Source organism: Anolis sagrei, chromosome 4 (assembly GCF_037176765.1).
Source record: "Anolis sagrei isolate rAnoSag1 chromosome 4, rAnoSag1.mat, whole genome shotgun sequence".
Lineage (NCBI taxonomy): Eukaryota > Metazoa > Chordata > Lepidosauria > Squamata > Dactyloidae > Anolis > Anolis sagrei.
In genome coordinates, this window is record NC_090024.1 from 173,640,262 (window position 1) to 173,666,136 (window position 25,875).

General features: G+C 41.1%; 2 protein-coding genes across 3 annotated transcripts in view; one reads left to right on the forward strand and one right to left on the reverse strand.

Annotated features, from left to right (window-relative positions):
• The window catches only part of SHISAL2A (shisa like 2A), a 29,652-nt gene extending 23,050 nt beyond the window's left edge, over positions 1–6,602 (reverse strand). For both annotated transcript variants that reach the window (XM_060773517.2, XM_060773518.2), the window contains exon 1: positions 6,095–6,602. In XM_060773517.2, the coding sequence (XP_060629500.2) occupies positions 6,095–6,279 (185 nt within the window). In that variant the 5' untranslated portion in view covers positions 6,280–6,602. The remainder of the gene's footprint in view (positions 1–6,094) is intronic.
• Positions 6,603–14,809: 8,207 nt separating this feature from the next.
• The window catches only part of SLC26A8 (solute carrier family 26 member 8), a 39,564-nt gene continuing 28,498 nt past the window's right edge, over positions 14,810–25,875 (forward strand). Inside the window, exons 1-4 of the mRNA XM_067467101.1 lie at positions 14,810–14,818; positions 17,233–17,420; positions 22,110–22,249; positions 25,617–25,733. Of these exons, the coding sequence (XP_067323202.1) occupies positions 14,810–14,818; positions 17,233–17,420; positions 22,110–22,249; positions 25,617–25,733 (454 nt within the window). The remainder of the gene's footprint in view (positions 14,819–17,232; positions 17,421–22,109; positions 22,250–25,616; positions 25,734–25,875) is intronic.

Genomic DNA, 25,875 nt, shown 5'->3' on the forward strand with positions numbered 1-25,875 from the left:
TGATACCAAATGAGAGACTCTCCCCTGGCACACAGAGGACTGGGCGATTTGGAAGGCGCTGAACAGACTGCGCTCTGGCACCATGAGATGCAGAGCCAACCTTGAGAGATGGGGCTACAAAGTTGAATCCACGACATACGAGTGTGGAGAAGAGCAAACCACTGACCACCTGCTGCAATACAACCTGAGCCCTGCCACATGCACAATGGAGGACCTTCTTGCGGCAACACCAGAGGCACTCCAAGTGGCCAGATACTGGTCAAAGGACATTTAATCAACTACCAAGCTTGCAAACTTTGTGTTTTGTCTGTTTGTTTGTTTGTTTGTTTGTTTTGTTAAAAATGTAATACAAATGTCTGGTTGCTCCTGACACGATAAATAAATAAAAGGGGAAAACCTTTACCTTTACCTTTACCTTTAAAATAAAAGAGGATAGCAAGAGAAAGGAGAAACCATGGTGGAAGGATGCTTTATCTGCCACCATTTTTCAAATTCCAAATCCTCACACTTTAGATGTGTGCGCTCTCTCTTTCTCATGTACAAACAAACCTACATGGACACAATCTGTATGATTCTGAGCACTTGTTTGCAAGAAATAGATATGCATCTCTAATATCACAAGGTTTTTAAAAATGGACAGCACTGAAAAAATAATGTTAGAGAAACTTTGCATACTATTTGTTCTCAAAATTACTCCCTTCCAGAGAGATTGCTGGGTACCTTTGATGACATCTGAAGCTGAAAATCCCTCAACACTTCTCTATTTTCTCTGACAGTAAAAACAGAGTAACAGTAAACAGTAGCAATTTGTTGGACTCTCGGTACACTTCAAATCTGTCGCTTTGGGGGAAAAGGTAGGAGGTAAAACAAAGAAATAAGCAAACAAACAGCCTTAATGTTGTAAGCAAGACTAGTCCTGCTGCATTCATTTAATTACTAGCAGAACTCCATCAAAAAAGAGATAAGATTAGCCTGGCATGACCTTTTTCTTGAGAAACACATTTTGACTTTGAGTGATCACAGTATTTTTTATGTCCATCTAATGACCTGCTCTACAATACTAGGAAAGATTTTAGAGCAAATCATGAAACAATCTGTAAGCACTTAGAAGGGAATGCTGTGATCACTAGAAGTCAGCAAGCGTTTCTCAAAATTGACTCATACCAAAGTATTTTTTTTCTGTTTTTTTAAAATAAAGTGACATAGGTGAAGTGAATCCTGTGGATATAGCATATCTGGATTTCAGTAAGGTTTTTGACAAGATTCCCCTGTGATATTCTTGCTAACAAGATAGTGAAATGTGGGCTAGACAATCCTATAGTGAGCTGGATTTGTAATTGGTTGACTGATGGAACCCAAAGGGTCTTACTGGCCAATAGCCTCTTTTCATCTTGTAGAGAAGTGCCTAATTGGATGCCACAAGATTCAGTTCTGAGTCCACTGTTATTCAGCATTTTCATAAATAACTTGGATGAAGGTGTAGAGCAATCTGGGGGTCAGGACTCCCGGGGGGGGGGTATCAGAGGGGTCACCAAAGACCATCATAAAAAAACAGTATTTTCTGTTGGTCATGGGGCTTCTGTGTGAGAAGTTTGGCCCAATGGGGCTTTTGTGTGAGAAATTTGGCCCAATTCTATCACTCAGCAACTACGACTCCCATATGTCAATGCCTATTTCCCCCAAATTCCACCAGTGTTCACATTTGGGCATATTGGGGATTCATGCCAAGTTTGGTCCAGATCCATCATTGTTTGAGTCCACAGTGCTCTCTGGATGTAGGTGAACTACAACTCCAAAACTCAAGGCCAATGCTCACCAAGCCCTTCCAATATTTTCTGTTGGTCACAGGAGTTCTGTGTGCCAAGTATGGTTTAGTTCCATTGTTGGTGGAGTTCAGAATGCTCTTTGATTTGAATCCTAGCAACTACAACTCCCACATGACAAAAATCAATCCCCTTCCCCAACCCCACCAGTATTCAAAATTGGGCATATCGGGTATTTGTGCCCAATTTGGTCTAGTGAATGAAAATACATCCTGCATATCAGATATTTACATTACAATTCATAACAGCAGCACAGTTACTGTTATGAAGTAGCAACGAAAATAATTTTATCGTTGGGGGTCATCACAACATGAGGAATTGCATTAAGGGGTTGCGGCATTCAGAAGGTTGAGACCCACTGGTGTAGATGTAATGCTTATCAAGTTTGCAGATGACACCAAATTAGGAGGGATAGTTCCTATGATAGGATCAGAATTCAAAATGGTCTTAGCGGAGTAGAGATCTGGGCCCAAAACTAACAAAATAAATTTCAACAGGAATAAATGTAAGGTACTACACCTAGACAGAATGAATGAAATGTATAAATATAACCTGGTCTGAAAACAATACATGTGAAAGGGATCTAGAAATTTTAGTAGACCAGAAGTTGACCAATGAGTCAACAATATGATGCAGTAGCTAAAAAGCCCAATATGATTCTAGGTCACATCAACAGGAGTATAATGTCTAGACCAGTGGGCAATTCTAACCTGGTCCTAAGACTGTGGATGCATCTACACTGTACAATTAATGCAGTTTGATACCACTTTTGCCACCAGGGCTCAATACTATGGAATCATAGGTCAATGCTATGGAATCCATGTCCAGGGTGGGAGAAAAAACCCTTGATAAGCATTGAGTAGCCTTGCAGCTCCAAAGCTTGGCTGCTTTGAATCACATCACAAAAATCGCATTGCAAAAGCACAGCAGCCCTTGATGGTCTTATACACCTTCGTCTTTAAAAGCCTGCCTGAATAGAAAGGTCGTGTGCCCAGACACTCATTACAATATCAATATCTATTATAAGGGGTTGGTTCAACCTCTGACTTGCTAGTAAAACTTACTGTGTCATAAAATGATGCACGTCTAAAAAAATGTGCCACCAACATGAAATGTTTGGAAAACACAGACAGTACATGTCAAACCCAAGGGCCAGACTGAGTCCGGCCTTATGTGGCCTTCCAGATTTTTATTTATCAGAAGCAAACCGGGGTACAGTTGTAATGTATTTAAGAACACAAACTTTAAAAACTTGGCATTATGCTAAATGTCCTTTAACCAGTAGTTGGCCACTTGCAGCACCTCTGGTGTTACTATAAGAAGATCCTCCATTGTGCATGAGGCAGGGCTCAGACTGCATTGTAATAGACAGGCTGTGGTTTGCTCTTCTCCACACTCACATGTCGTAGACTCCACTTTGTGGCCCCATTTCTTAAGGTTGGCTCTTCATCTCGTAGTGCCAGAGCACAACCTGTTCAGTGCCTTCCAAGTTGCCCAGTCTTCTGTGTGCCCAGGAGGAAGTCTCTCATTTGGTATCGGCCATGGCTTGAGGTCCTGGGTTTGAGCCTGCCACTTTTGGACTCTGTTTTGGATTCTGGCCTTCCAGATGCTAGACTACAACTCCTGTACTCCTCATGACTAGAGCTGATGAGAGCTCTAGTCACGTGAACATTTAGAAAGCTGCAGTTTGGTCTGTTTTGTCAGGATAGTGGGGTTTGGATGATGAGACAAGTCTCGTGGGTATGACGCCTGGCTTTCAAAATCTCCTTTAATCTTCCTGCAACATCAAAGCATGGTGAATAGTAGAGTCTCACTTATCCAACCTTCAGTCATCCAACATTCTGTATTATCCAATGCAGTCTGCCTTGCGGCTGGATTCATAGCTATTTCAATACATTGCGATGTTTTGGTGCTAAATTTGTAAATACAGCAATTACTACAAAACATTACCATGTATTGAACTGTTTTTTTTTCTGTAGATTTGTTGTAAACCATGATGTTTTGGTGCTTAATTTGTAAAATCATAACGTAATTTGACGTTGAATAGGCCTTTCCTTAATCCCTCCTTATTACCCAACATTTTTGCTTACTCAACATTCTGCCGGCCTGTTTATGTTGGATAAGCGAGACTCTATTGTAAGTGATTTGGAGTTGTGAGTTGCATTGCAATAACATCTGGGGGCCCAAACTGGGTAAAAACTAAAGAGCGCCAACCGCTACGCAACATCATTATAGTTGGAACTCTGTATTTGCGGATTCTTATAGTCATAGAATTGGAAGGGACCACATGGTGCATGTAGTCCGCCCCCCTGCTATGTACAAAAAGCACAATCAAAGCACCCCAAACATGATTTTTCATCTTGTTGATGGGAAGCTTCCCACCAGAGTGGAAATCATCTATCAGACAGATGGCAAGCTATTTAATCTCAGCAGACTGAAAGCCAAAACCAAGGTTACAACATCTGTTATAGAACTCCAATATGCTGATGACAACGTTGTCTGTGTGCATTCAGAAGAAGATCTACAAGCCACTCTAAACACCTTCGCAGAAGCATACAAGAAGCTCGGCCTCTCATTGAACATCGAGAAAACCAAAGTGTTCTTCCAGCAGTCACCAGCCAATCCCTCTGCAATGCCAGAAATACAGCTTAATGGTGTTACATTAGAAAATGTTGATCATTTCCACTACCTTGGCAGCCACCTCTCCACAAAAGTCACAACTGACACTGAAATATGACACCACCTGAGCTCTGCGAGTGCAGTGTTTTTCCGAATGAAGCACAGAGTGTTTGGGGACCTGGACATCCGTAGGGATACCAAGATGCTTGTTTATAAAGCTATTGTCCTCCCAACCCTGCTACATGCCTGCGAGACGTGGACTATCTACAGATGTCACATGCAACTCCTAGAATGATTCCATCAGCGCTGCCTCCAGAAAATCTTGCAAATCTCCTGGGAAGGCAAGCGGACAAACGTCAGTGTTCTGGAAGAAGCAAAGACCACCAGCATTGAAGCGATGGTCCTCTGCCACCAACTCTGCTGGACCAGCCATGTTGTCCCAATGCCCGATCACCATCTCCCAAAGCAGTTACTATACTCCAGACTCAAGAACAGGAAATGGAATGTTTGCAGACAGGAAAAGAGATTTAAAGATGGGCTCAAAGCCAACCGTAAAAACTCTGGCATAGACACTGAGAACTGGGAAGCCCTGGCCCTTGAGTGCTCTAGCTGGAGGTCAGCTGTGACCAGCAGTGCTGTAGAATTTGAAGAGGGACAAATGGAGGGTGAAAGAGAGAAACGTGCCAAGAGGAAGGTGTGTCAAGCCAACCCAGACTGGGACCGCCTTCCATCTGGAAACCAATGCCCTCACTGCGGGAGAACGTGCGGGTCAAGAATAGGGCTCCACAACCACCTATGTATCCACCACCAAGTCACATCACTTGGAGGACCATCCTCCTTGGACTATGAGGGATTGCCTAAGTAAGTATGCAAGTAAATACATAAGTACAAAAAGCACAATCAAAGCACCGCAGACAGATGGCCATCCCACCTCTGTTTAAAACAAGCACGGGCAAACTTTCCAGGTGTTTTGGACTTCAGCTCCCACTATTCCTAACAGCCTCAGCCCCCTTCCTTTTTCCCTCAGCAACTTAAGCTGAACTGCATTATGTGTTCAGTGTAGAACAGGCATAGGCAAACTTGGGGCCTCCAGATTCTTTGGACTTCAACTCCCACCATTCCTAACAGCCTCAGCCCCCCCCCCCCCCCCAGCTGCTTAAGCTGAACTGCATTATATAGCCAGTGTAGAACAGGCATAGCCAAACTTGGGCCCTCCTTCCATGTGTTTTGGACTTCAACTCCCACCATTCCTAACAGCCTCAGGCCCCTTCCTTCGCTTAGTGGGGGGGGGGGGGGGAAGGGTCTGAGGCTGTTAGGAATGGTGGGAGTTGAAGTCCAAAACACCCGGAGGGACCAACATTGCCCACGCTTGGCTTTAAAGGAGCTTCCACCAGACTCTGAGGCAGAGAGTTCCACTGCTGAACAGGTCTTACGGTCAGGAAGTTCAAGGATCTCCTTTCTTGTCATTGGAACCCATGGCTCCCAGTCCTCGCCTCCCGTGTGCTCCCTCCGCCTTCCCAGTGTGTTGAGCGACAACTCCCACAACGCCTGGCACTCTCCCCAGCTTCTTTGGCGAGAACTTCTAAGCGGTCCCGTCCACCCACCCAGATCCGCCCATGCATGCATTCAGGCGGGCGGGCTCCCTTCCTCACCTGAGCCACCACATATAGCTGTGCTCGTAAGGGAAGAAGCTGTGGGGGTCGTCGCAGCAGTACTTGACGTCCTGGAAGCCGCAGCAGTAGATGGCGCTGGCCTCTCCGCCCTCCCGCGGGCAGCTGAAGGCGCCCACCAGCACCTTCTCCGCCGTCACGTAACTCGTGCAGTCAGCGGTGGCCATGGCCGCGGATGAGGGGGGAAAGCACGCTCCTCTCGGCGCCTCTCCCTCTGCCTGCCTGCCTGCCTGCCTCGGGCGCCCGTCCCTTCTCCCTCCAAGAGAAAGAGAGCCAGGCAGCCCCTTCCACTCCGCCTCTTCCCGCCTCTCAGAGGGAGAGCCCTGGCTCACCAGCTCGGCTATTTGGCACCTCTCTTTCTAGGGGGGCTTGGCTATACTCCAGCCCTCTTTGTAGGCTAGGCGGGTAGAGTGTCCCTCCGCCCAGCTCTCACAAAGGGACCCTCCACCAGCCACTCAGGTTTACTCGTAACCAGAGTCAACTTTCAAGGCACTCTTTGGAAAGGAATGATTATTTTAATCCATGCTAGCAATCCAGTTGTACTCACAGCCAGATGTTTACTCCCCAAATTGTGCCTATTAGAACAGATCAAATCCCAACTACAGACTTCTTGGATTACGCAATTGACAAATTACATAAGGAATCCAGCTGTACTCACAGCCAGAAGCAGAGGAAACTTTCAAGGCACGGCCATGAAAAGAATCACTGGGTTGTTGTAGGTTTTTCGGGCTGTAGGGCCATGTCCTAGAAGCATTCTCTTCTGATGTTTCGCCTGCATCTGTGGTAAGCATCCTCAGAGATTGTGAGGTTTGTGGAATCGTAGAGTTGGAAGAGACCTCATGGGCCATCCAGTCCAACCCCCTGCCAAGAAGCAGGAAAATTGCATTCAAAGCATCCCTGACAGATGGCCATCCAGCCTCTGTTTAAAAGCCTCCAAAGAAGGAGCCACCACCACACTCTGGGGCAGGGAGTTCCACTGCTGAATGGTCAGGATTTTTTTTTCTCATATTCAGGTGGAATCTCCTTTCCTGTAGTTTGAAGTCAGATTAGGTGTTCCTGATTGTTTCTTGTCTGGAGTTTCCCTGCGTTTGAGTTTCTCAAGAAAGGGATTTCCCAGGCAGTAACAGTCAGGTCATCAGATGCTAATCAAGGTGATCAATTGAAACATTCACATTTGGCTCCAACAGACAAGAGTTCTTTCTCCCACCCTGGACCTTCCACAGATATATAAACCCAATTTTCCTAGTTTACAACAAACCTCACAACCTCTGAGGATGCCTGCCACAGATGCACGCAAAATGTCAGGAGAGAATGCTTCTAGAACATGGCCATACACCCCAAAAAGCCTATAACAACCCAGTAATTCCAGCCATGAAAGCCTTCAATAATATAAAGGAATTACTATTTTGATTCATACTAGCTTGGGTACCCAGTGGTGCCCGGGTTATTTGAAAAAGGCATTGTTTGTTTTGGGATGTTAGATAATATCTTTTAGTTGATTAGTAACAGTATTGGGTTGTTGTATGTGTTTTCTGGGCTGTATGGCCATGTTCCAGAAGCATTCTCTCCTGACGTTTTGCCTGCATCTATGACAGGCATCCTCAGAAGTTCTGAGGATGCCTGCCATAGATGCAGGTGAAACGTCAGGAGAGAATGCTTCTGGAACATGGCCATACAGCCTGGAAAACACACAACAACCCAGTGATTCCAGCCATGAAAGCCTTCTACAGCTCACCAGCTCACAAGCTTAGCAGCTCTCCTTTTAGGGGGGCTTTGCTATATAGCAGCTCTCTTTTTAGGCTGGACGGGTAGAGTGTCCCTCCAACCAGCTCTCACAAAGTGACCATCCATCAGCACCCAGGTTCACTCCTAACCAGAGTCAACTTTCAAGGCACTTATTTTTGAAAGAAATTACTATTTTAATCCATGTTAGCAATCCAGTTGTACTCACAGCCAGATGTTGGCTCCCAAAATTGTGCCTGTTAGAACAGATAAAATCCCAACTACAGACCTCGTGGATTACACAACTGACAAATTATATAAGGAATCCAGCTGTACTCACAGCCAGAAGTAGAGGAAACTTTCAAGGCACAGCTATGAAAAGAATCCCTGGGTTGTTGTAGGTTTCTATCCAAATTAATTACTATCATAATATTATGAATATAAAAGTATTACAATAGATTATCAGTTAACCAGAAATCAAGCAACCAGGAAAAAATAAAAGAAATAATACTTTTAATAAAAATTAAAATAAAATCTGGGTTGTTGTGTGTTTTCCGGGCTGTATGTTCCAGAAGCATTCTCACCAACACACCTCACAACCTATGAGGATGCTTGCCACAGATGCAGGCAAAACGTCAGGAGAGAATGCTTCTAGAAGACGGCAATACAGCCTGAAAAACCTACAACAATCCAGTGATTCTGGCCATGAAAGCCTTCGACAATACAAAGGAAGTACTATTTTGATCCATATTAACTTGGGTACCCAGTGGTGCCTGGATAATTTGAAAAAGGCATCGTTTGTTTTGGGGTGTTAGCAGGGGCGGCTCAACCCATTATGCAAAGTAAGCATTTGCACTATAGTTGATTTTGCCCAGGGGCGCTCTTGAGGCGCTCTTGGGGGAAAATAGACCTTGACATATGCGAGTTGTAGTTACTGGGATGTATAGTTCACCTAAAATCAAAGAGCATTCTGAACCCCACCAATGATGGAATTGATGGGGGGGGGGGCAAAATACTGTTTGCTTACCATTGAAAATTACCTAGGGCCGCCTCTGGGTGTTAGGTAATATCATTTAGTTAATTAGTAACAGTATTGGGTTGTTGTGTGTTTTCCAGGCTGTATGGCCATGTCCCAGAAGCATTCTCTCCTGACATTTCACCTGCATCTATGGCAGGCCTCCTCAAAGATTCTGAGGATGCCTGTCATAGATGTAGGTGAAACATCAGGAGAGAATAATCTCTCACAATCCATCCTTGTGGGGCATAAGGAAGGTCATCATAGAAAGAACAGGTAGATAATTTTTGTCTTTTTGTCCAAAAATACTAATAAGGCTGAGCATTGATTCTCCCAATAGACAGTGCCAGGCTTTGCTTGTCCCACTGCGATGAAGTGATTGCTGCACCACAAATTGCCTTTTGAGTCTTACTCCTGGGAGAAAGCTGGAACAGACATCAAACAAGCAAACAAAGCAAATCCTACCAGGATTTATTCTTCACGGTTTTTGTTTTCTTTCCCATCCCCTTTTTGTTTTGTGCCCTTCTTTCTGGAATAGGCACCTGAGGACGGTACCTGCTAAGATTCTGTGAGCCTTTCCAAATGCAGAGGGAAGCAGAAATGCTCTAACACAACAAACCCCATAATTATCACATCTGCTTAGGTCAGTGCAGGTCAGTACATGGAAAGTGAAATCCTACAGGGCCAGTTTATTGCAGTCTTGTTTGAGCACATCCAGTCATTGCAGTCTAGTCATGCAATACCCATCACCTTCCTTTGCATTTATATAACTGACAAAAACTGATTTGAAGTCACCATATATTGTCCGTGTGTGGCTTGGTTTTCTATCAGAAACAAGTTGGTATCTCATAAGAATATCTGTCTGTGTTTCTCTTGGACTGAAAGGTCGGTAGTTCAAATCCGGGGAGTGGAGTGAGTTCCCACTGTTAGCCCCAACTTCTGCCAACCTAGCAGTTCAAAAACATGCAAATGTGAGTAGATCAATAGGTACCACTTCAGCGGGAAGGTAACGATGCTCCATGCAGTCATGCCGGCCACATGACCTAGGAGGCATCTACGGACAATGCCAACTCTTCGGGTTGGAAATGGAGATGAGCAACCCCCCCCCCCCCCCGAGACTCGGACACCACTAGACTTAATGTCAAGGGGAAACCTTTACCTTTACCTTTACCTTCTCCTGGACATCTATTACATTCCTTTTTATCATCTACAGGCAAGGCCCATGGGTTGAATCTGGCCCTCAATGTCATATTATGTGACTTCCAGATACTGAACTACAACTGCTACGAGGGTCGAATAAAAACTAATGCCGCCACCTTCATTACTTGGGTTTGGATGGGAATATTTTAATAAATCAAATGCAGAAATAATCCTTAGAATGTGCTCTTTAACTAACACCATTCACTTTCCCACATAATCACCAGACAATTGGATACATTTCTGCCAACAATGAACAAGCTTTCTGAAGCTGTCACGGAAGAAGTCTCTGAAGTTCTGCTGCGGTGGCATGTGAAGTGTGTGGTCTGGCATTGTCATGCTGCAAGAAAACATGTCCCTTTTCCTTTCAGACCCTTGTTAGCCGTTGTTTCAAATTTCACAGCATTGTGATGTAATGCTCTGAATTTATTGTTGTTCCACATTCAAGGAAATCAACATGGATAACACCATCTGCATCCCAGAACACTGTTGCCATGATTTTTCCAGCTGAGGGCTGTGTCTTGAATTTCTTTTTCTGGGGTGAGTCTTTGTGTTGATACTCCATAGACTGATGCTTTGTCTCCAGATAGTAATGATGTACCCACATTTCGTCTCCTGTCACAATTGAATGGAGAAACACATCACCTACGTTCTCATGACACAAGAGGAATTTCTGGCAAATTTCAAGTCTGTGCACTTTTATTTCAGGCATCAGCATCCTGGGTACCCATCATGCACAGATCTTCCGATAGCCAAGCAAAGCAATAATGTGACCCACATATTCTTGTGAAGTGCTGATTATGCTTGAAATTTCTCTCTGATTGATACGAAGATCATCCTGTATCAATCTGTCAACCTTTTGCTTGTGAAACTCAGTGGTTGCTGTCACAGGACGTCCAACTCTTTGTTTGTCACTCAAGTCAGATGTTCTCACCTCAACATCTTTAAACTTACTTGTCCAACAACATGACAGTACTCACATCAACACAATCACCATAAACAGCTTGCATTCTCTGATGAATCTTCTTTGGGGTGACACCTTCTTCTGTCAAGAATGCAATGACTGCACGTTGCTTAAGTCACATTGACCAACCGTCTGCACAGGGTTCCATACTTCGCACTTTAACAACACAACCATTCAATGCTAAGGCTTCCTGCCAAAATGGAACTGTAGAGGAGAGTCTACTGAACAAGCTAGTGTCTGCCGCATACCAGTACTGCCATCTGTTGAGGAGTTACAAAGGTTTACTTTTCAAAAGGCATTACTTTTCATTCAACCCTCGTATATTCCTCATCATTAGACGTCGTGACTAGAGCTGATGGGAGTTGTGATGCAGAAATATCTGGAAGGTTTCAATTTGTTCTGTTTTGTCACGACTTGGAAGAGCAGTGTTTGAATTTAGATACAAAGCTTGTGGATATTATGCCTGACTTTAAAATGTCCTTTAACCTTTCCCTATCCTCAGATCCAAAAGTACTGTGGGGCTGCAATTCCCATCATCCCTCATCCATATAAGTACACTTTAGTTTTTACACAGTTTGGGTCCCAAGATGTTATTGAGTGATAACATCTTGGGACCCAAAGTGGGTAAAACTAAAGCACACTGACTACTATGTACAAAATATATAGTTGGCCCTGTATTCATGGAGTCTCTGTCAATTAATCCAATGGCTCTTTGAACGCAACCATGAAGCTGATGTGACCTTATATGAAAATGAGTTTCACATTCCTGATCTACACCATTTAGCTGTCGTGTTTTGGCCTTAAATTCTGCATAATTATGTTTCTGCATTATAACAACACACATGTCTACAATGTGCCATTTGGTTGTTGTTTTGAGTGTAAGGAAGCTATCATTTGCTCATGCCCCCAGAGCACATTCAATCTATTGATAATGCAGGCATAAAGGGAGTGAGGTCATGGATTTGATAATGCAATACAAGCATAGAATGTAATTCCCAATACAGTATTCCTCATGCTGAGAATATCTGTTTTAATTTTTACTAGCAACTTTGCAGGCTGCTTGCCTTCCATTTATTTCATCTATATAATAATTATATAATAATAAAACTTTATTTATATACCGCTCTATCTCCCCTAGGGGACTCAAAGCAGTTTCCAAGTATCAAACACCAAAACATACAGAGTAAACAACATAAACATAAAATTATCAAAACAACGTAAACATAAAATTATCAAAACAGCACATATATATATTTAAAAGTAATCCTGCCTGTTCTTCATGTCTATTGTTAGGGCCGAGAAAAAATGTCCCAAGGCAATTTAAAAAGGGCCGGGCTGAGGCTAGTGCAAACCAGGATATGAGGGTCCAGGGAATTTGGGAAAAATGGCAATTTGAATTTTGAATTTCAACATTTGAATTTTAGCAAATTCTAATTTTAAACATCTGAAATGCAAATATGGTTGTATAAAACCAAGCAAAATTATTTATAAATGTAACTATGTCTGTGATAAATTTTTACTTGAAAAATAAAAGAAAAAACTCAAGGATAAAGAGAACAAAATTGAAAAAAAAGGAAAATCTTTAGTAGGTAAAGATAAAGGTTTTCCCCTGACATTAAGTCTAGTCATGCCCGACTCTGGGAGTTGGTGCTCATCTCCATTTCTAAGCCGAAGAACTAGTGTTGTCCATAGACACCTCCTAGGTCATGTGGCCGGCATGACTGCATGGAGCGCCATTGCCTTCCTACCTATTGATCTACTCACATTTGCATGTTTTCAAACTGCTAGGTTGGTAGAAGCTGGAGCTAACAGCGGGAGCTCACGCCGCTCCCTGGATTCAAACCTCCAACCTTTCGGTAAGCAAGTTGAGCAGCTCAGCAGTTTAACCCACTGCGCCACCAGAAGCTCTAAATCCTTAGTAAATATTTTAAAAGGTGCCTCTGATGTTTTCTTTGTTTAGTATTTTACAATATAGCCTTTACTATATGGATTGCTGAGTATGAAAATTTGGATTAAGGTATTAAGAACAATGGGCTTTGTGTTTTATAACATGCACAAACCATCCAAGGGCCCTTCCACACAGTCATATAACCTGAAATATTAAGGCAAATAATCCACAATATCTGCTATGAACTGGATTATCTGAGTCTACACTACCACATAATACAGTTCAATGTGGATTTTAGACAGCTGTGTGGAAAGGTCCAAATAAACCAGGCAAAGCTGGGACAAAGTTGACATCATTTAATGGAACGTTCAGCCTCAGTCGGCATCCTATTGGCAGTCGCTGATCGTGTTCACAATGAGGCAGAAATTCTAAACATCTCTAACTGATAATAGAGCAACCAGTAGCATGATAATATATAGGAAAGAAAGAGAGGAAAGGTTGGGCTTCAAATGGTAAGTGAAAGGAAAGCAATGAGGAAAAGTTGGCATTTCTATTTTAAAAGAGTCAATAATATGAAATTTAAATGGGCATGTTATTTTTAAAAGGAAATCACTCCTCTTAAAAGTGGCTGAGAGACTAAGCATTCATCTACAGAGAAGAATAATTAGGATAAGGAGGAATGGGAGGATATGGGAACGACTTGTTCTGCCCCAACAGGAACTTGTTTCCTGGGGTGCATCTAGACCAGTGGTTCTCAACCTATGGTGTTTTAGTCCACAACTCCCAGAAATCCCAACCAGTTTACCAGCTGTTAGGATTTCTAGGAGTTGAAGGCCAAAACATCTGGAACCTACAAGTTGAGAACTACTGATCTAGACAGTAAAACAGTGTTTCTCAAATTGGGGGTCGGGACCCTAGGGGAGTCATGAGGGGGTGTCAGAGGGGTCGCCAAAGACCATCAGAAAACAAAGTATTTTCTGTTGGTCATGGAGCTTCTGTCTGGGAAGTTTGGCCCAATTCTATTGTTGGTGGGGTTCAGAATGCTATTTGATTCTAGGTGAATTATAAATCCCAGCAACTACAACTCCTAAATGTCAAGGTCTATTTTCCCCAAACTCCACCAAGTATTCACACTTGGCCTTATTGAGTATTCGTGCCAAGTTTGGTCCAGATCCATCATTGTTGAGTCCACAGTGCTCTCTGGATGAAGGTGAACTACAACTCCAAAACTCAAAATCAATGCCCAACAAACCCTTCCAGTATTTTCTGTTGGTCATAGGAGTTCTATGTGCCAAATTTGGTTCAATTCCTTCCTTGGTGGAGTTCAGAATGCTCTTTGATTATAGGTGAACTATAAATCCTAGTAACTACAACTCCCAAATGACAAAATCAATCCCACCCCCAATCCCACCAGTATTCAAATTTGGGCATATCAGGTATTTGTGCCAAATTTGGTCCAGTGAATGAAAATACATTCTGCATATTAGACATTTACATTATGATTCATAACAGTAGCAAAATCACAGTTATGATGTTGCTACAAAATAATTTTATGTTTGGCAGGTCACTACAACATGAGGAACTGGATTAAGGGGCCGTGGCATTAGGAAGGTTGAGAACCACTGCTGTAAAATTAATGCAGTTTGACACCACTAAGTGTTGTGGCTCAGTACTATGGAATGAGATTTACAGTTTTTCAGCCTTTAGCCTTCTGTGCTAAAGAGTGCTGGTGTCTCATCAAGCTACATATAACTCCCAAGAACCCATCACAGTGAGTCATGGTAGTTTATGTGGTGTGAAACTGCATTCATTCTGCAATGTAGATGCACTCTAGAACTACAATTAAAGGTGTCGTGTTGTAATAATAAATTTAAAAATGCAAGCATTTTTGGTCTTCCACCAAATCAAACAATGGCTAAGGTGAGGAAACAGCTGTTTTGACATTATTGCTGAACAAAAAGAAAAGCAGGAATTCATATGAATAGTTCTAATTATTAGAAAATATATTAAAATGAGACCCCTCCTCCCGGAGGCAAAGCAGGTTAAACCACTGAGCTGCTAAACTTGCTGACCGAAAGGTTGGTGGTTCGAATCCAGGGAGCGGAGTGAGCTCCCGCTGTTAGCCCCAGCTTCTGCCAACCTAGCAGTTCAAAAACAGGCAAATGTGAGTAGATCAATAGGTTCTGCAGGAAGGTAATGGCGCTCCATGCAGTCATGCTGGCCACATGACCTATGAGGTGTCTATGGACAACGCTGGCTCTTCGGCTTAGAAATGGAGATGAGCATCACCCCCAAGAATCAGACACAACTAGAATCAATGTCAGGGAAAACCTTTACCTTTTTATATTGAAATCATCTATAGTAAATATATAGGATTAGCTCTAGTATTGGGCAGGGCAGATAGCTACCTTAGGTGGAAGATGCACATCTGTTTGTGTCACAGGGCTGTATGTGTCTCAATAGATCTTGGAAATGTTACTTCTTTGTATTACATCTTTCCCATAATCCCTTAAGATCTAGATGCACAGTAAGCAGTGAGAGAGCTTGTCCTTTGTCCCAGCAACGAAATATGTTGTGCCTATTTGTAGTCATTTTACTTTCTTCTTGGCTGCTTTCCAAATGTAATGTTTTCTTTACATTGTGCCGAAGTTTCTGACCCACAAGCAATATTGAATGTTACTAGATGGAAGCATTAAATGGTGAAGCCACCCAATCAATCTTCTGGGAAGAGGGAGGACTCCGTATTAAGGGATGGCATTTTCATTATCTGTGTAACTAGTTCTTTTTAAAGGAACTTTACCACTAATGACATTTCAAACAAAACAGATCAATACAGCCTAAATGCCATCTGTGCCTCAACCTCTGAGGTCGCTTTGTAATCACCAACATGGCCATGTAAACTATTTCTCTCTGTTTGTGTCTCATCAATTTTCTATTCTTTTAAACATTCTGCACAGATATGTAATTTGTCTGGATTCATGTCCGTCTTCTAATCTTTGCCTCTCATCTTATTAAATGCTCAGCTTAAGGAGTGGAAGGGGTTTGCAAATATATGGATGTAAAACAAAATACACTGAACTATGTTGCAGAAAATGCCTTTCTCGTGGGAATTAGGGTGACTCGTGAGATGAGAAAATAAGAAAAGCCACATTAAAATAGCAAGAAGGACTGAAGATCCAATGCTTTTTTAACATATGATACAATTAAGGCATGATTAAGAAAATGATTTCCCCCCGGGCGTATTCTGCATTTCTCTCCCAGCAGCACATTAATTTTGCAATATTATAAACAGAGCTTGAAGTATATTGTTGAAAACGTACCTGTTAGGAATGTATTATTTTTCAGTTGACCGAGTTCTTATTTTTGGGGACAATCATTATATTCTCCCCTTTCCCTGCAGTTATGGTGACCATAGGGAATTCTTTCTTGAAGCAAATAGCAGCTTTGAGGGGGATGTTACTCCCACTTAATACTCTGTTCTGATCTTGTTTTCTCTTTCTCCACTCCACCCATAAATATTAACATGAAACATGCCCATTTATTGATTTAATGTAATAAACCACACGTTTCATTTGGCCTTTAATGCAGGACTCAGAATGTTTTGCTTCTTCTTTTTGTCATTCTTGTTATTTAGTTAATTTCATATTCTATCCTTCAATGCCAAGCCTGTAAGTTTCTTACAAATAATTTATCTCACTTTTGCTCATTCAGTCTCTCAATCTCCATTATACTTGTTTGTATTGTATTTTATTTCAATGTATAGTTTATCCCCTAGTGGTGCAGCAAGTTAAACCACTGAGCTGCTGAACTTGCTGACCAAAAGGTCAGCATTTTGAATCCAGGAAGCAGGGTGAGCTCCTGCTGTTAGCCCCAGTTTCTGCCAAACTAGTAGTTTGAAAGCATGTAAATGTGAGTAGATCAATAGGTACTGCTTCAGTAGGAAGCTAACGGTGCTCCATGCAGTCATGCCAGCCACATGACCTTGGAGGTGTCTATGGACAACGCTGGCTCTTCGGTTTGGAAATGGAGATGAGTACCACTCACCAGAGTCAGACTCGACTAGACTTAATATCAAGGTGAAACCTTTACCTTTTTAATCATTTAGCAGAATGTTGTTATTTGTTTTGCTTGATATCTGTAATTTATAATTTCAATTTTATATAAAACCAAAATGGAATATATACCATACCACAGTAAAGGGGGGGGGGAAGCACACATAAACAGAAGTATTTTAGAAACATTAGTACCCAGGAAGGGAAAATATAGGTTTGTTTCTTTTAAAAAATCTCCTGATCTCACTCTTTTTTTGTCTTAATATGAAACATTAACAACAGGAAACATATGACGAAATTGAGCCATGTGTTAATATCACCAGCGAAAGACAGCCACTTAGAGTGACATATACCATCAACAGGAAAGTGTACAATGAAGAAGAATTCGAAAGAGATCATGACCAAAAGATTTATTCACAAACCAATCAGGACTTTGAGAGCCCTCCAGTTGGACACAAGATTCAGTGCAGGTGAGAATCAAACAAGGCTTTTGTTCCTTTTCTTTGAAGATAGTGTGCTGCCTTGTATTGTAATTAAATGGCTGGAATATCTTTGTATTTGCATATTCATGTCATTCAGGGCTACCGGGTAAAAACAGTAAGCATATAAAGATTAAAAACAAACACAGCTAGGACATAAACACATAGAATAAAATGCTATTAAAAACACAAATTAGACAACAGGCCTCCTGTGCCTTTAAAGCTGCATATAAGAGAATTTCAGAAGATGTTGTTTGTCATGCAAGCTCCATCCAATGATTTTTATACAGCCACTAAAGATGCAGGAGTATTTCTGCCCTGGTTTTCATCCAATTGCCTTAATGGCATTACAGCCAAAATCTATAGGCAAACCTCTCCCAGTGGTTTTGTATATTTATTTATTTATTTATTTATTTATTTATTTATTTATTTATTTGAAGCGCTTCTACCCAACTCTTCTCAACCCCCTAGGGGGGACTCAGGGCAGCTTACAAAAGGCACAATTCGATGCCCAACAGTTCAAAAATACAATATACAAAATACAATATAACGACAACAGTTATAACTAGTTAAAACAGTCAAATTAATACAATGGCAGCAATAAAATCATCTTTTGGTCAACGTTTGTCAATTCATAAATCCATAATCCATCCACCCAACATTGTCATTGTCCTTTCCTACTCTGGTCATCATTGTCTTTTATCCATCTGCCAGCTTACCCAAAGGCCTGGTCCCATACCCAGGTTTTTAACTTCCTTCTGAAAGAGAGAAGGGATGTTGATGACCTAATTTCCCCGGAGAGAGGATTCCACAGGCGAGGGGCCACCACCGAGAAGGCCCTGTCCCTCGTCCCCACCAGTCTCACTTGTGATAAAGGTGGGGCCGAGAGCAGGGCCTCCCCAGAAGATCTTAAACTTCGAGATGGGACGCAGAAGGAGATACGTTCGGACAGGTATGCTGGGCAGGATGAAAGCTGGGTCCATCACTATGATCCTGAGACTACAGTCCAGTCGATGCAATGGAAGCATCATGACTCACTGCCTCCAAAGAAGACACATGCCCAACTCTCAGCAGGTAAGGTTATGCTCACAGTATTTTAGGACCAGCATGGAGTAGTATTGATGGATTTCCTAGCAAAGGGTACCATGATCACTGGGACATACTATGGTTCACTGTTGCAGGAGGCCATAAAAATCAAGAGATGTGCCATGCTCACCAAAGGTCTCCACCTTCTGCAAGACAATGCACCAGCTCACATCTCCCATGTTGCCCAAATGGAAATATGCTACTGTGGCTTTGAAATTCTACTGCATCCTCCTTATTCACCTGGCCTCGCACCATCGGACATCCGCCTCTTTCCAACAATTTATTTTTGAAGAGCAAGCATTTTTTAGATGATGAGACACTGATTTCCGAAGTCACAACGTGGCTTTTGGAGCAACCTGTTGAATTCTACATGCAAGGTGTTTAAAGTTGCTTAAATAGATGAGAAGTATGTGTCCCTAGGTGTCACCTATGTAGAGAAGGACTCATAACTGTGCCAAGTTTCATTGTTCTCAGTCCACAGGAAGTGGGTCAAGGGAAATCTTTAATGAACGCCCCTCATAAGTAAAATATTTAATATAGGCTGCCAGCTATATTTCTTCTACCCTAACACTCTGGGGAAAGAATCTGGATTTCCATTTATTCAGCAGAAGAGCTAAGATGAACTCTTTCTTTCAGTGAGAAAAGAGGAACTTCTCTCAATGCTGAAAAGAGAAAAGGTCCCTTCCTGTCAATAAAACTCCATGCTCAGACTGGGAACATTATGTGTGTTTGCTCCCATGCAATTTAAATAGTGTTTGGCTCGTGGTTCCTATGTCAGTGGATGATGAATGTACTTTGGATTTTGTCCAAATTGTAAAGGCACCATTCCAAAGTGCTGCAATTGGGGAGGAATAAGGTTCAGTACCATGGACAGCTTTTAATGAAAAGCTGAGCTAAATTTCACACCAGATTTACCAAGCCATTGGGACAGAGGCCAAAAACTTCAAGAGGCTGTGACAGTGTGCATGTGTCTGTATTTATTTATTATATCTATGGTATATCCTAACTTTCTCCCAAAAATGGGCACTCAGGGCATCTAATAGTAAGAATATGTAGACAAAATAAGTATAGGCAATACCCAAGTTACGAACAAGATAGGTTCTGTAGGTTTGTTCTTAAGTTGAATTTGTATATAAGTTGGACCAAGCACATTTTTAAAGTGTAACCTCATCCATATACGCATGTATATGTGCATGCATGCATGCATTGGAAGACATAAGGAAGAGTTAACACACCTGTAGTGTTTGTTTGGTGCCTGTGCCCCTGTTCAGAAGATTTCACCTCACTTTCTATCCCTGTGATAACTGGATTTTGAAAATTTGGCTTGTTGTAGAAACAAGGATTGGTGATAAAGCTACAGTTGAGACACCTTTTCTCCATGATAATTCAGGAGTGGATTTCCCTTCCTAGGAGTAGATTTCTCTCACATCCTGCTGTCTCACCTTCACTTTTAACTATGAGTCATTTAGAAGTTTGTAACTTGGAGAATGTCTGTACAATATAAACATAAGGACAGAATAAAATGCTATTAAAACACAAAACACATCAAACAGCACCCAAACAGCTCAAACCTTTTAACAGCTACACAGTTTAAAATGCCAAAGGCAGTCTGAGCTAAAAGGTCTTTGCCAGCCCGCAGGAAGATAATAGGGAGGGAATCATCCAAATGGTCCTCTGAAATCAATATAAAGTACCATATATTGAGCTTTGTCGTATAGATTACCATCTTCATCTATCTGTTAATTTTAAACTTTGAAAGTAGCAATGAAAGAATTATATTTTTAATTCAGGTGAGGTAAAAAAATAAAACCTTCCCATTAATTGGTTCAGATTAGCTTCTATCAAAATAAATGATTATCATAATATTATGAATATAAAAGTATTACAATAGATTCTCAGTTAACTAGAAACCAAGCAACTGGGGGGGGGGGGTCAAAGAAATAATTCTTTAAATAAAAATTAAAATAAAATCTGGGTTGTTGTGTGTTTCCTGGGCTGTATGGCCATGTGCCAGAAGCATTCTCTCCTGACGTTTCACCTGCATCTATGGTAGGCATCCTTAGAGGTTGTGAGGTCTATTGGAAACTAGGAAGATGGGGTTTATATATCTGAAGAATGTCCAGGGTGGGGGAAAGAACTCTTGCCTGTTGCAGGTAGGTGTGAATGCCTCCACTGGCCACCTTGATTAGCATTTAATGGCCTGGCAATTTGGTTTCTTACTGCCTGGGGGAATCCTTTGTTGAGAGGTGATTAGCTATCCCTGATTATTTCTTATCTGGAGTTCCCCTGTTTTTGAGTGTTCTTTATTTACTGTTATGATTTTAGAGTTTTCTAATACTGGTAGCCAGATTTTGTTCATTTTCATGGTTTCTTCCTTTCTGTTGAAATTGTCCACATGCTTGTGGCTTTCAGTGGCCTCTCTGTGTAGTCTGACATGGTGGTTGTTAGAGTGGTCCAGCATTTCTGTGTTCTCAAATAATATGCTGTGTCCAGGTTGGTTCATCAGGTGCTCTGCTATGACTGACTTCTCTGGTTGAAGTAGTCTGCAGTGCCTTTCATGTTCCTTGATTCATGTTTGGGCGCTGCGTTTGGTGGTCCCTATGTAGACTTGTCCACAGCTGCATGGTATACGGTAGACTCCTGCAGAGGTGAGAGGTTCCCTCTTGTCCTTTGCTGAACGTAGCACTTGTTGGATTCTCTTAGTGGATCTATAGATAGTTTGTAGGTTATGTTTCTTCATCAGCTTCCCTTTGCAGTGGTTCCTTTGATGTATGGCGAGAACACTTTTTCTCTGGGTGGATCTTTGTTTTTACTTTGTGGCTTGTTCTTGGTCTGTCAGCTCTTCAGATGTCTATGGTGGACTATCCATTGGCCTGTAAAACCCAGATAGGTACTAAAAGAACAAATACAACAAATTCTAAATAGGATAAATTGTCCAGTACTCTCTTCATCCTGTCACTTCCTATGGGGAATCTCCTAGAAAAACAAGATTGCTATAGCTTGTTCTCAGACTTTCTCTCTAAAATCTGGTATACAGAGGAAGGTTGCCTACGATAATGTAATAATAATACTAATAATTTTATTTCTCACCCGCCTTTCCTTGTGGCTCAAGGTAAGTTACAACATTGCTAAATCTCCTAAAAACATTCTACAAACATATTTCTACAAAATACATATTAAAATACACAGAACAAAGATTAAACTTAATACGCAAGTTTAAAATTTGTGATTACACCTGGCTGGGTAGCTGTCGTTGATTGATGTAATCTCCACGAATGTGTCCAATCCCTCTTTGGAGCCATCCAAACCATAGCTATATCTTGTGGTTGTAAATGCTGCATTTGGTGCAGAAGTATTTCCTCGTATCATATCCCAAATCTTCCAGAATACACTGTCAGTGAGTAATCCAAGATTTTACTGTTCTGGTTTCTCTTTATACTGCATATTTTCATACATTTCTATCATGAACGTGTATCTGTGAGGTGATATCATCTATCACTATTGTACCATAAGAATTACATAAAACATCTGAAGTGGAGGAAGGAAGAGTTTTGCTAAATGGGAAGATTATCTACACAGTCCAATTTGTTTCAGATTCTCATTTGCACGCTTCAAGGAGTTACTCATCAAGACATTTCCCATTCTAAACTGGATGTTTTCTTATCGTATCACGGAATGGATTCTAGGAGACATTCACGCTGGCATAACTGTGGGATTGGTGCAGATTTTTCAAGGTAAATACGATATCCTTCTTTTTGACAACACCTCCTTTTATATTCCATAGACCAAATTATCATGATTAAGATGATTGTCTTTTGATATGCTTCAAAGGTGGCAAATATATTTTATAATTGTAATCATCCAGTCTTTTCCATGTATGGGAAAATGCCTATACCTCCATGTCAGTGGTTCTCAACCTGTGGTCCCCAGGTGTTTTGTCCTACAACTTCCAGAAATCCTAGCCAGTTTACCAGCTGTTAGGATTTCTGAGAATTGAAGACCAAAACATCTGGAGACGCACAGGTTGAGAACTACTGCTGTATGTGCTGTGGAAAGAGCATCTGTGGTCCTCCAGACGCTTTTAGTCTATAGTTCCCATCAACCCAAACTCCCAGCCAACATAACCAACAGTGAAGTACAAGTTATTATACAAGCTACAGCCCAACAACATCTGGAGAGCCATCATTATCTACCTCTTCTGTAACTAGATAGCTGCTCATTAGTAGTATGGGAGCCCCTGGTGGTTCAGTGTATTAAAACACTGAGCTGCTGAACTTGTTGACTGAAAGGTGGCAGGTTCGAATCCAGGGAGCGGCATAAGCTCCTGCTGTCAGTCCCAGGATTCTTCCAACCTAGTAGTTCAAAAACATGCAAATGTGAAGGATCAATAGGTACCGCTCTGCCGGCCACACGACTATGGACAACGCCAGCTCTTCGGCTGAGAAATGGAGATGAGCACTAACCCCCAGAGTCGGACACAACTGGACTTAATGTCAGGGGAAAACCTTTACCTTTACCTATTAGTACCAGTGGACCTTCTCAAACTGCATCTAGAAAAAAAAAACTAGTCTGGAAGCAGATTTTTCTAAAATTGTTTAACTTCTCTTTCTTCAAAGTCTAAGTCAAGCATGGATAAACTTGGTCCCTCCGGGTGTTTTGGACTTCAATTCCCACAGTTCCTAACAGCCTCAGGCTCCTTCCTTTCCCCCCTCAACCGCTTAAACACCTGGAAGCCCCAAGTTTTCCCATGCCTGGTCTAAGTGGTCCAAATAACGCTCAAATTAAGTAAAATTGTATTAATATGGCTATGATCGGATTTCTTTTGCTTAGTAAGTTTATCTTATTTTGGAAATTGGCAATAATCATTTTGACTCCGTAAATTACCATGGCACATGACATTGTGAAGGGAACTTCTGAACTTCTGAACATATATTATATTTAAACCTTCTGTGGCGATGAAGGATCTCCCCAGTGAATTTCTAGGACGAAGAATGTAGTCAAGGTGTTGTTGAAGGGTTTCATGGCTGGAATCACTGGGTTACTGTGAGTTTTCTAGGTGGTATGGCCATGTTCCAGAAGCATTCTCTCCTGACGTTTCACCCACAACTATGGATGACATTCTCAGAGATTGTGAGGTCTGATACATATATAGTTTGTGTATGATCTCACAACCTCTGAAGATGCCTGCCATAGATGTAGGCAAAACATCAGGAGAGAATGCTTCTGGAACATTGCCATACAGTCCAGAAAACTCAGTGCAATCCAATGTAGTCAAGGATTCTTCAATTGCACTTTCAATTTAAGTTACTAATTTTCTTGATAAGATAGACCATCAACAGGCTCCATTGTACCCAGTTCTTGCTCATTAACGTCAAGACGTGAGGAGAGGCAGGCAAGAAATAAAATTCTTCTTCTTCTTCTTCTTCTTCTTCTTCTTCTTATTATTATTATTATTATTTGGATTAGAGTCCAAATGATATATCTTCTTCTCCAAAACCAAGGCATATAGTATTAAAAACTGATACACAAGTCAGAAACTACAAAAATAACATGCTAAAAATGCTGAAAAAAAGATAACAAAGTAAATACCTAAGAATTTGCTACTGTTTTATGATATATATTTTTCTTCTGCCTGAAGTGGCCATTTCACTCTACCTAATAGTAATGCCAACCATGCTACTAAATAAAATAAATTTAATTACAACACAAATCTCTTTAATCCAGCAAAATTTCTAAACATTAGCTCAAGGCAACCATTATCTCACAAGAACAATAATTAATGCTATACCTGGACCACAGATTATATTGTGTATGTATGACTGAGTGACAGTCAAACTGAGAGAAGCATATTTTAGACACATTTGAGCAGGAGCTTCTTAGGTACGTTTTCTTAGGAAGAAGTATATTGATGAAGTCAACCGGTCATAACACAAACCGATAATAAAAATATCAAATACTTACATAGAGCAGCAAATCTGAAAGAAGAGCAATGGGAACCTGTTATACCAATGCTTTCATTAAAATGTGTTTTTTTTTTCTTTTTCCCACATTAAATTGGCTGCTTTAACTGCAAAAAGAATAACTTAATCATGTCCGAAGCGACTCGAGAAACTGCTTCTGGTGTGAGAGAATTGGCCGTCTGCAGAGATGTTGCCCAGGAGACATCTGGGTGTGTTACTATCCTGTGGGAGGCTTCTCTCATGTACCCGCATGGAAAGCTGGAGCTGACAGATGGGAGCTCACCCCATCTTGAGGATTTGAACTGCCAACCTACAGTTCAGCTGGCACAAGGGTTTAACCCATTGCGCTACCATGGCTCCTTACTTTTTGCATCATTTACATCATCATTTTGCAAAATTCTGTTTGTTTTCAACCCACATATTTCTCATATGCCATATATGTATATATATAGAACTAGAACACAACCAGCATTATTAAGTTGTAGGGCAAGTCTACCACTTGAATTGCACCACATATGAGGTGTATTCCATTATAAAATCAGAGTGGCAACGATTCTCTTTTATCTTGCCAGATTGTTGCTATTGAACACCTTTGAGGTTAGAACTGAAACACTGGGTTGTGCAACAAAAAAACAAAGGAGAGCTAATACTTTAACGTTCTTAATGTATTGCAAAGTCATTTTAAAAAAAAGATATTTTAATGCCATTTTTTAGAAAGTTCTAAAAAGTGTTAACGATAATTTTATTAAGGTTTCCTCAATGTAAGTCACTTTTTTAGAACTAAAACATTCTAAAAAGTAGCTTGCAATGAGAAATCCTAATGCATTAACACTTTCCCATTATTAAAACCATTTTTTAAAATCCCTAATCCCATTGCCTTAAAAATACATCAAAGAATTAGCCTAGATATCACGCTAGAAGCTGAACTAATCTTATATGAAAGACAAATTAAAACAAACATTTATTTAGGGGCTAGTTGAAGGAGGAAAAAAGGAGGGAAGACTTACCACAAATTGTTTCAGTTATGATAATGAATGAGGGTTGGCTTAATGTTTTCCAACAAAAATTATTAATTCACTTTTTACTTCAAAACTATTTGATTAACATGTCTGACATATTTTTTTAAATATATTTAATGCAGGACTATCGGGAATATTGTTAACTGGATTACCACTACCAGTTGTCAATAGCTTTTATTCTGCATTTTGCTGTTCTTTGACATATGTCATATTTGGAACATCACGACATATATCAATTGGTAAGTATTGTTCTTTTAATTCAGATGGTGGTTATTTGACAAGAGAAGTGGGAGTCAGGTCCATTTCTATATTGTTTTTATTTATATATTTATTTTATGTTTATCCCACAATTTTCCCAGCTTGGGAATGAAGAAGTTCAGC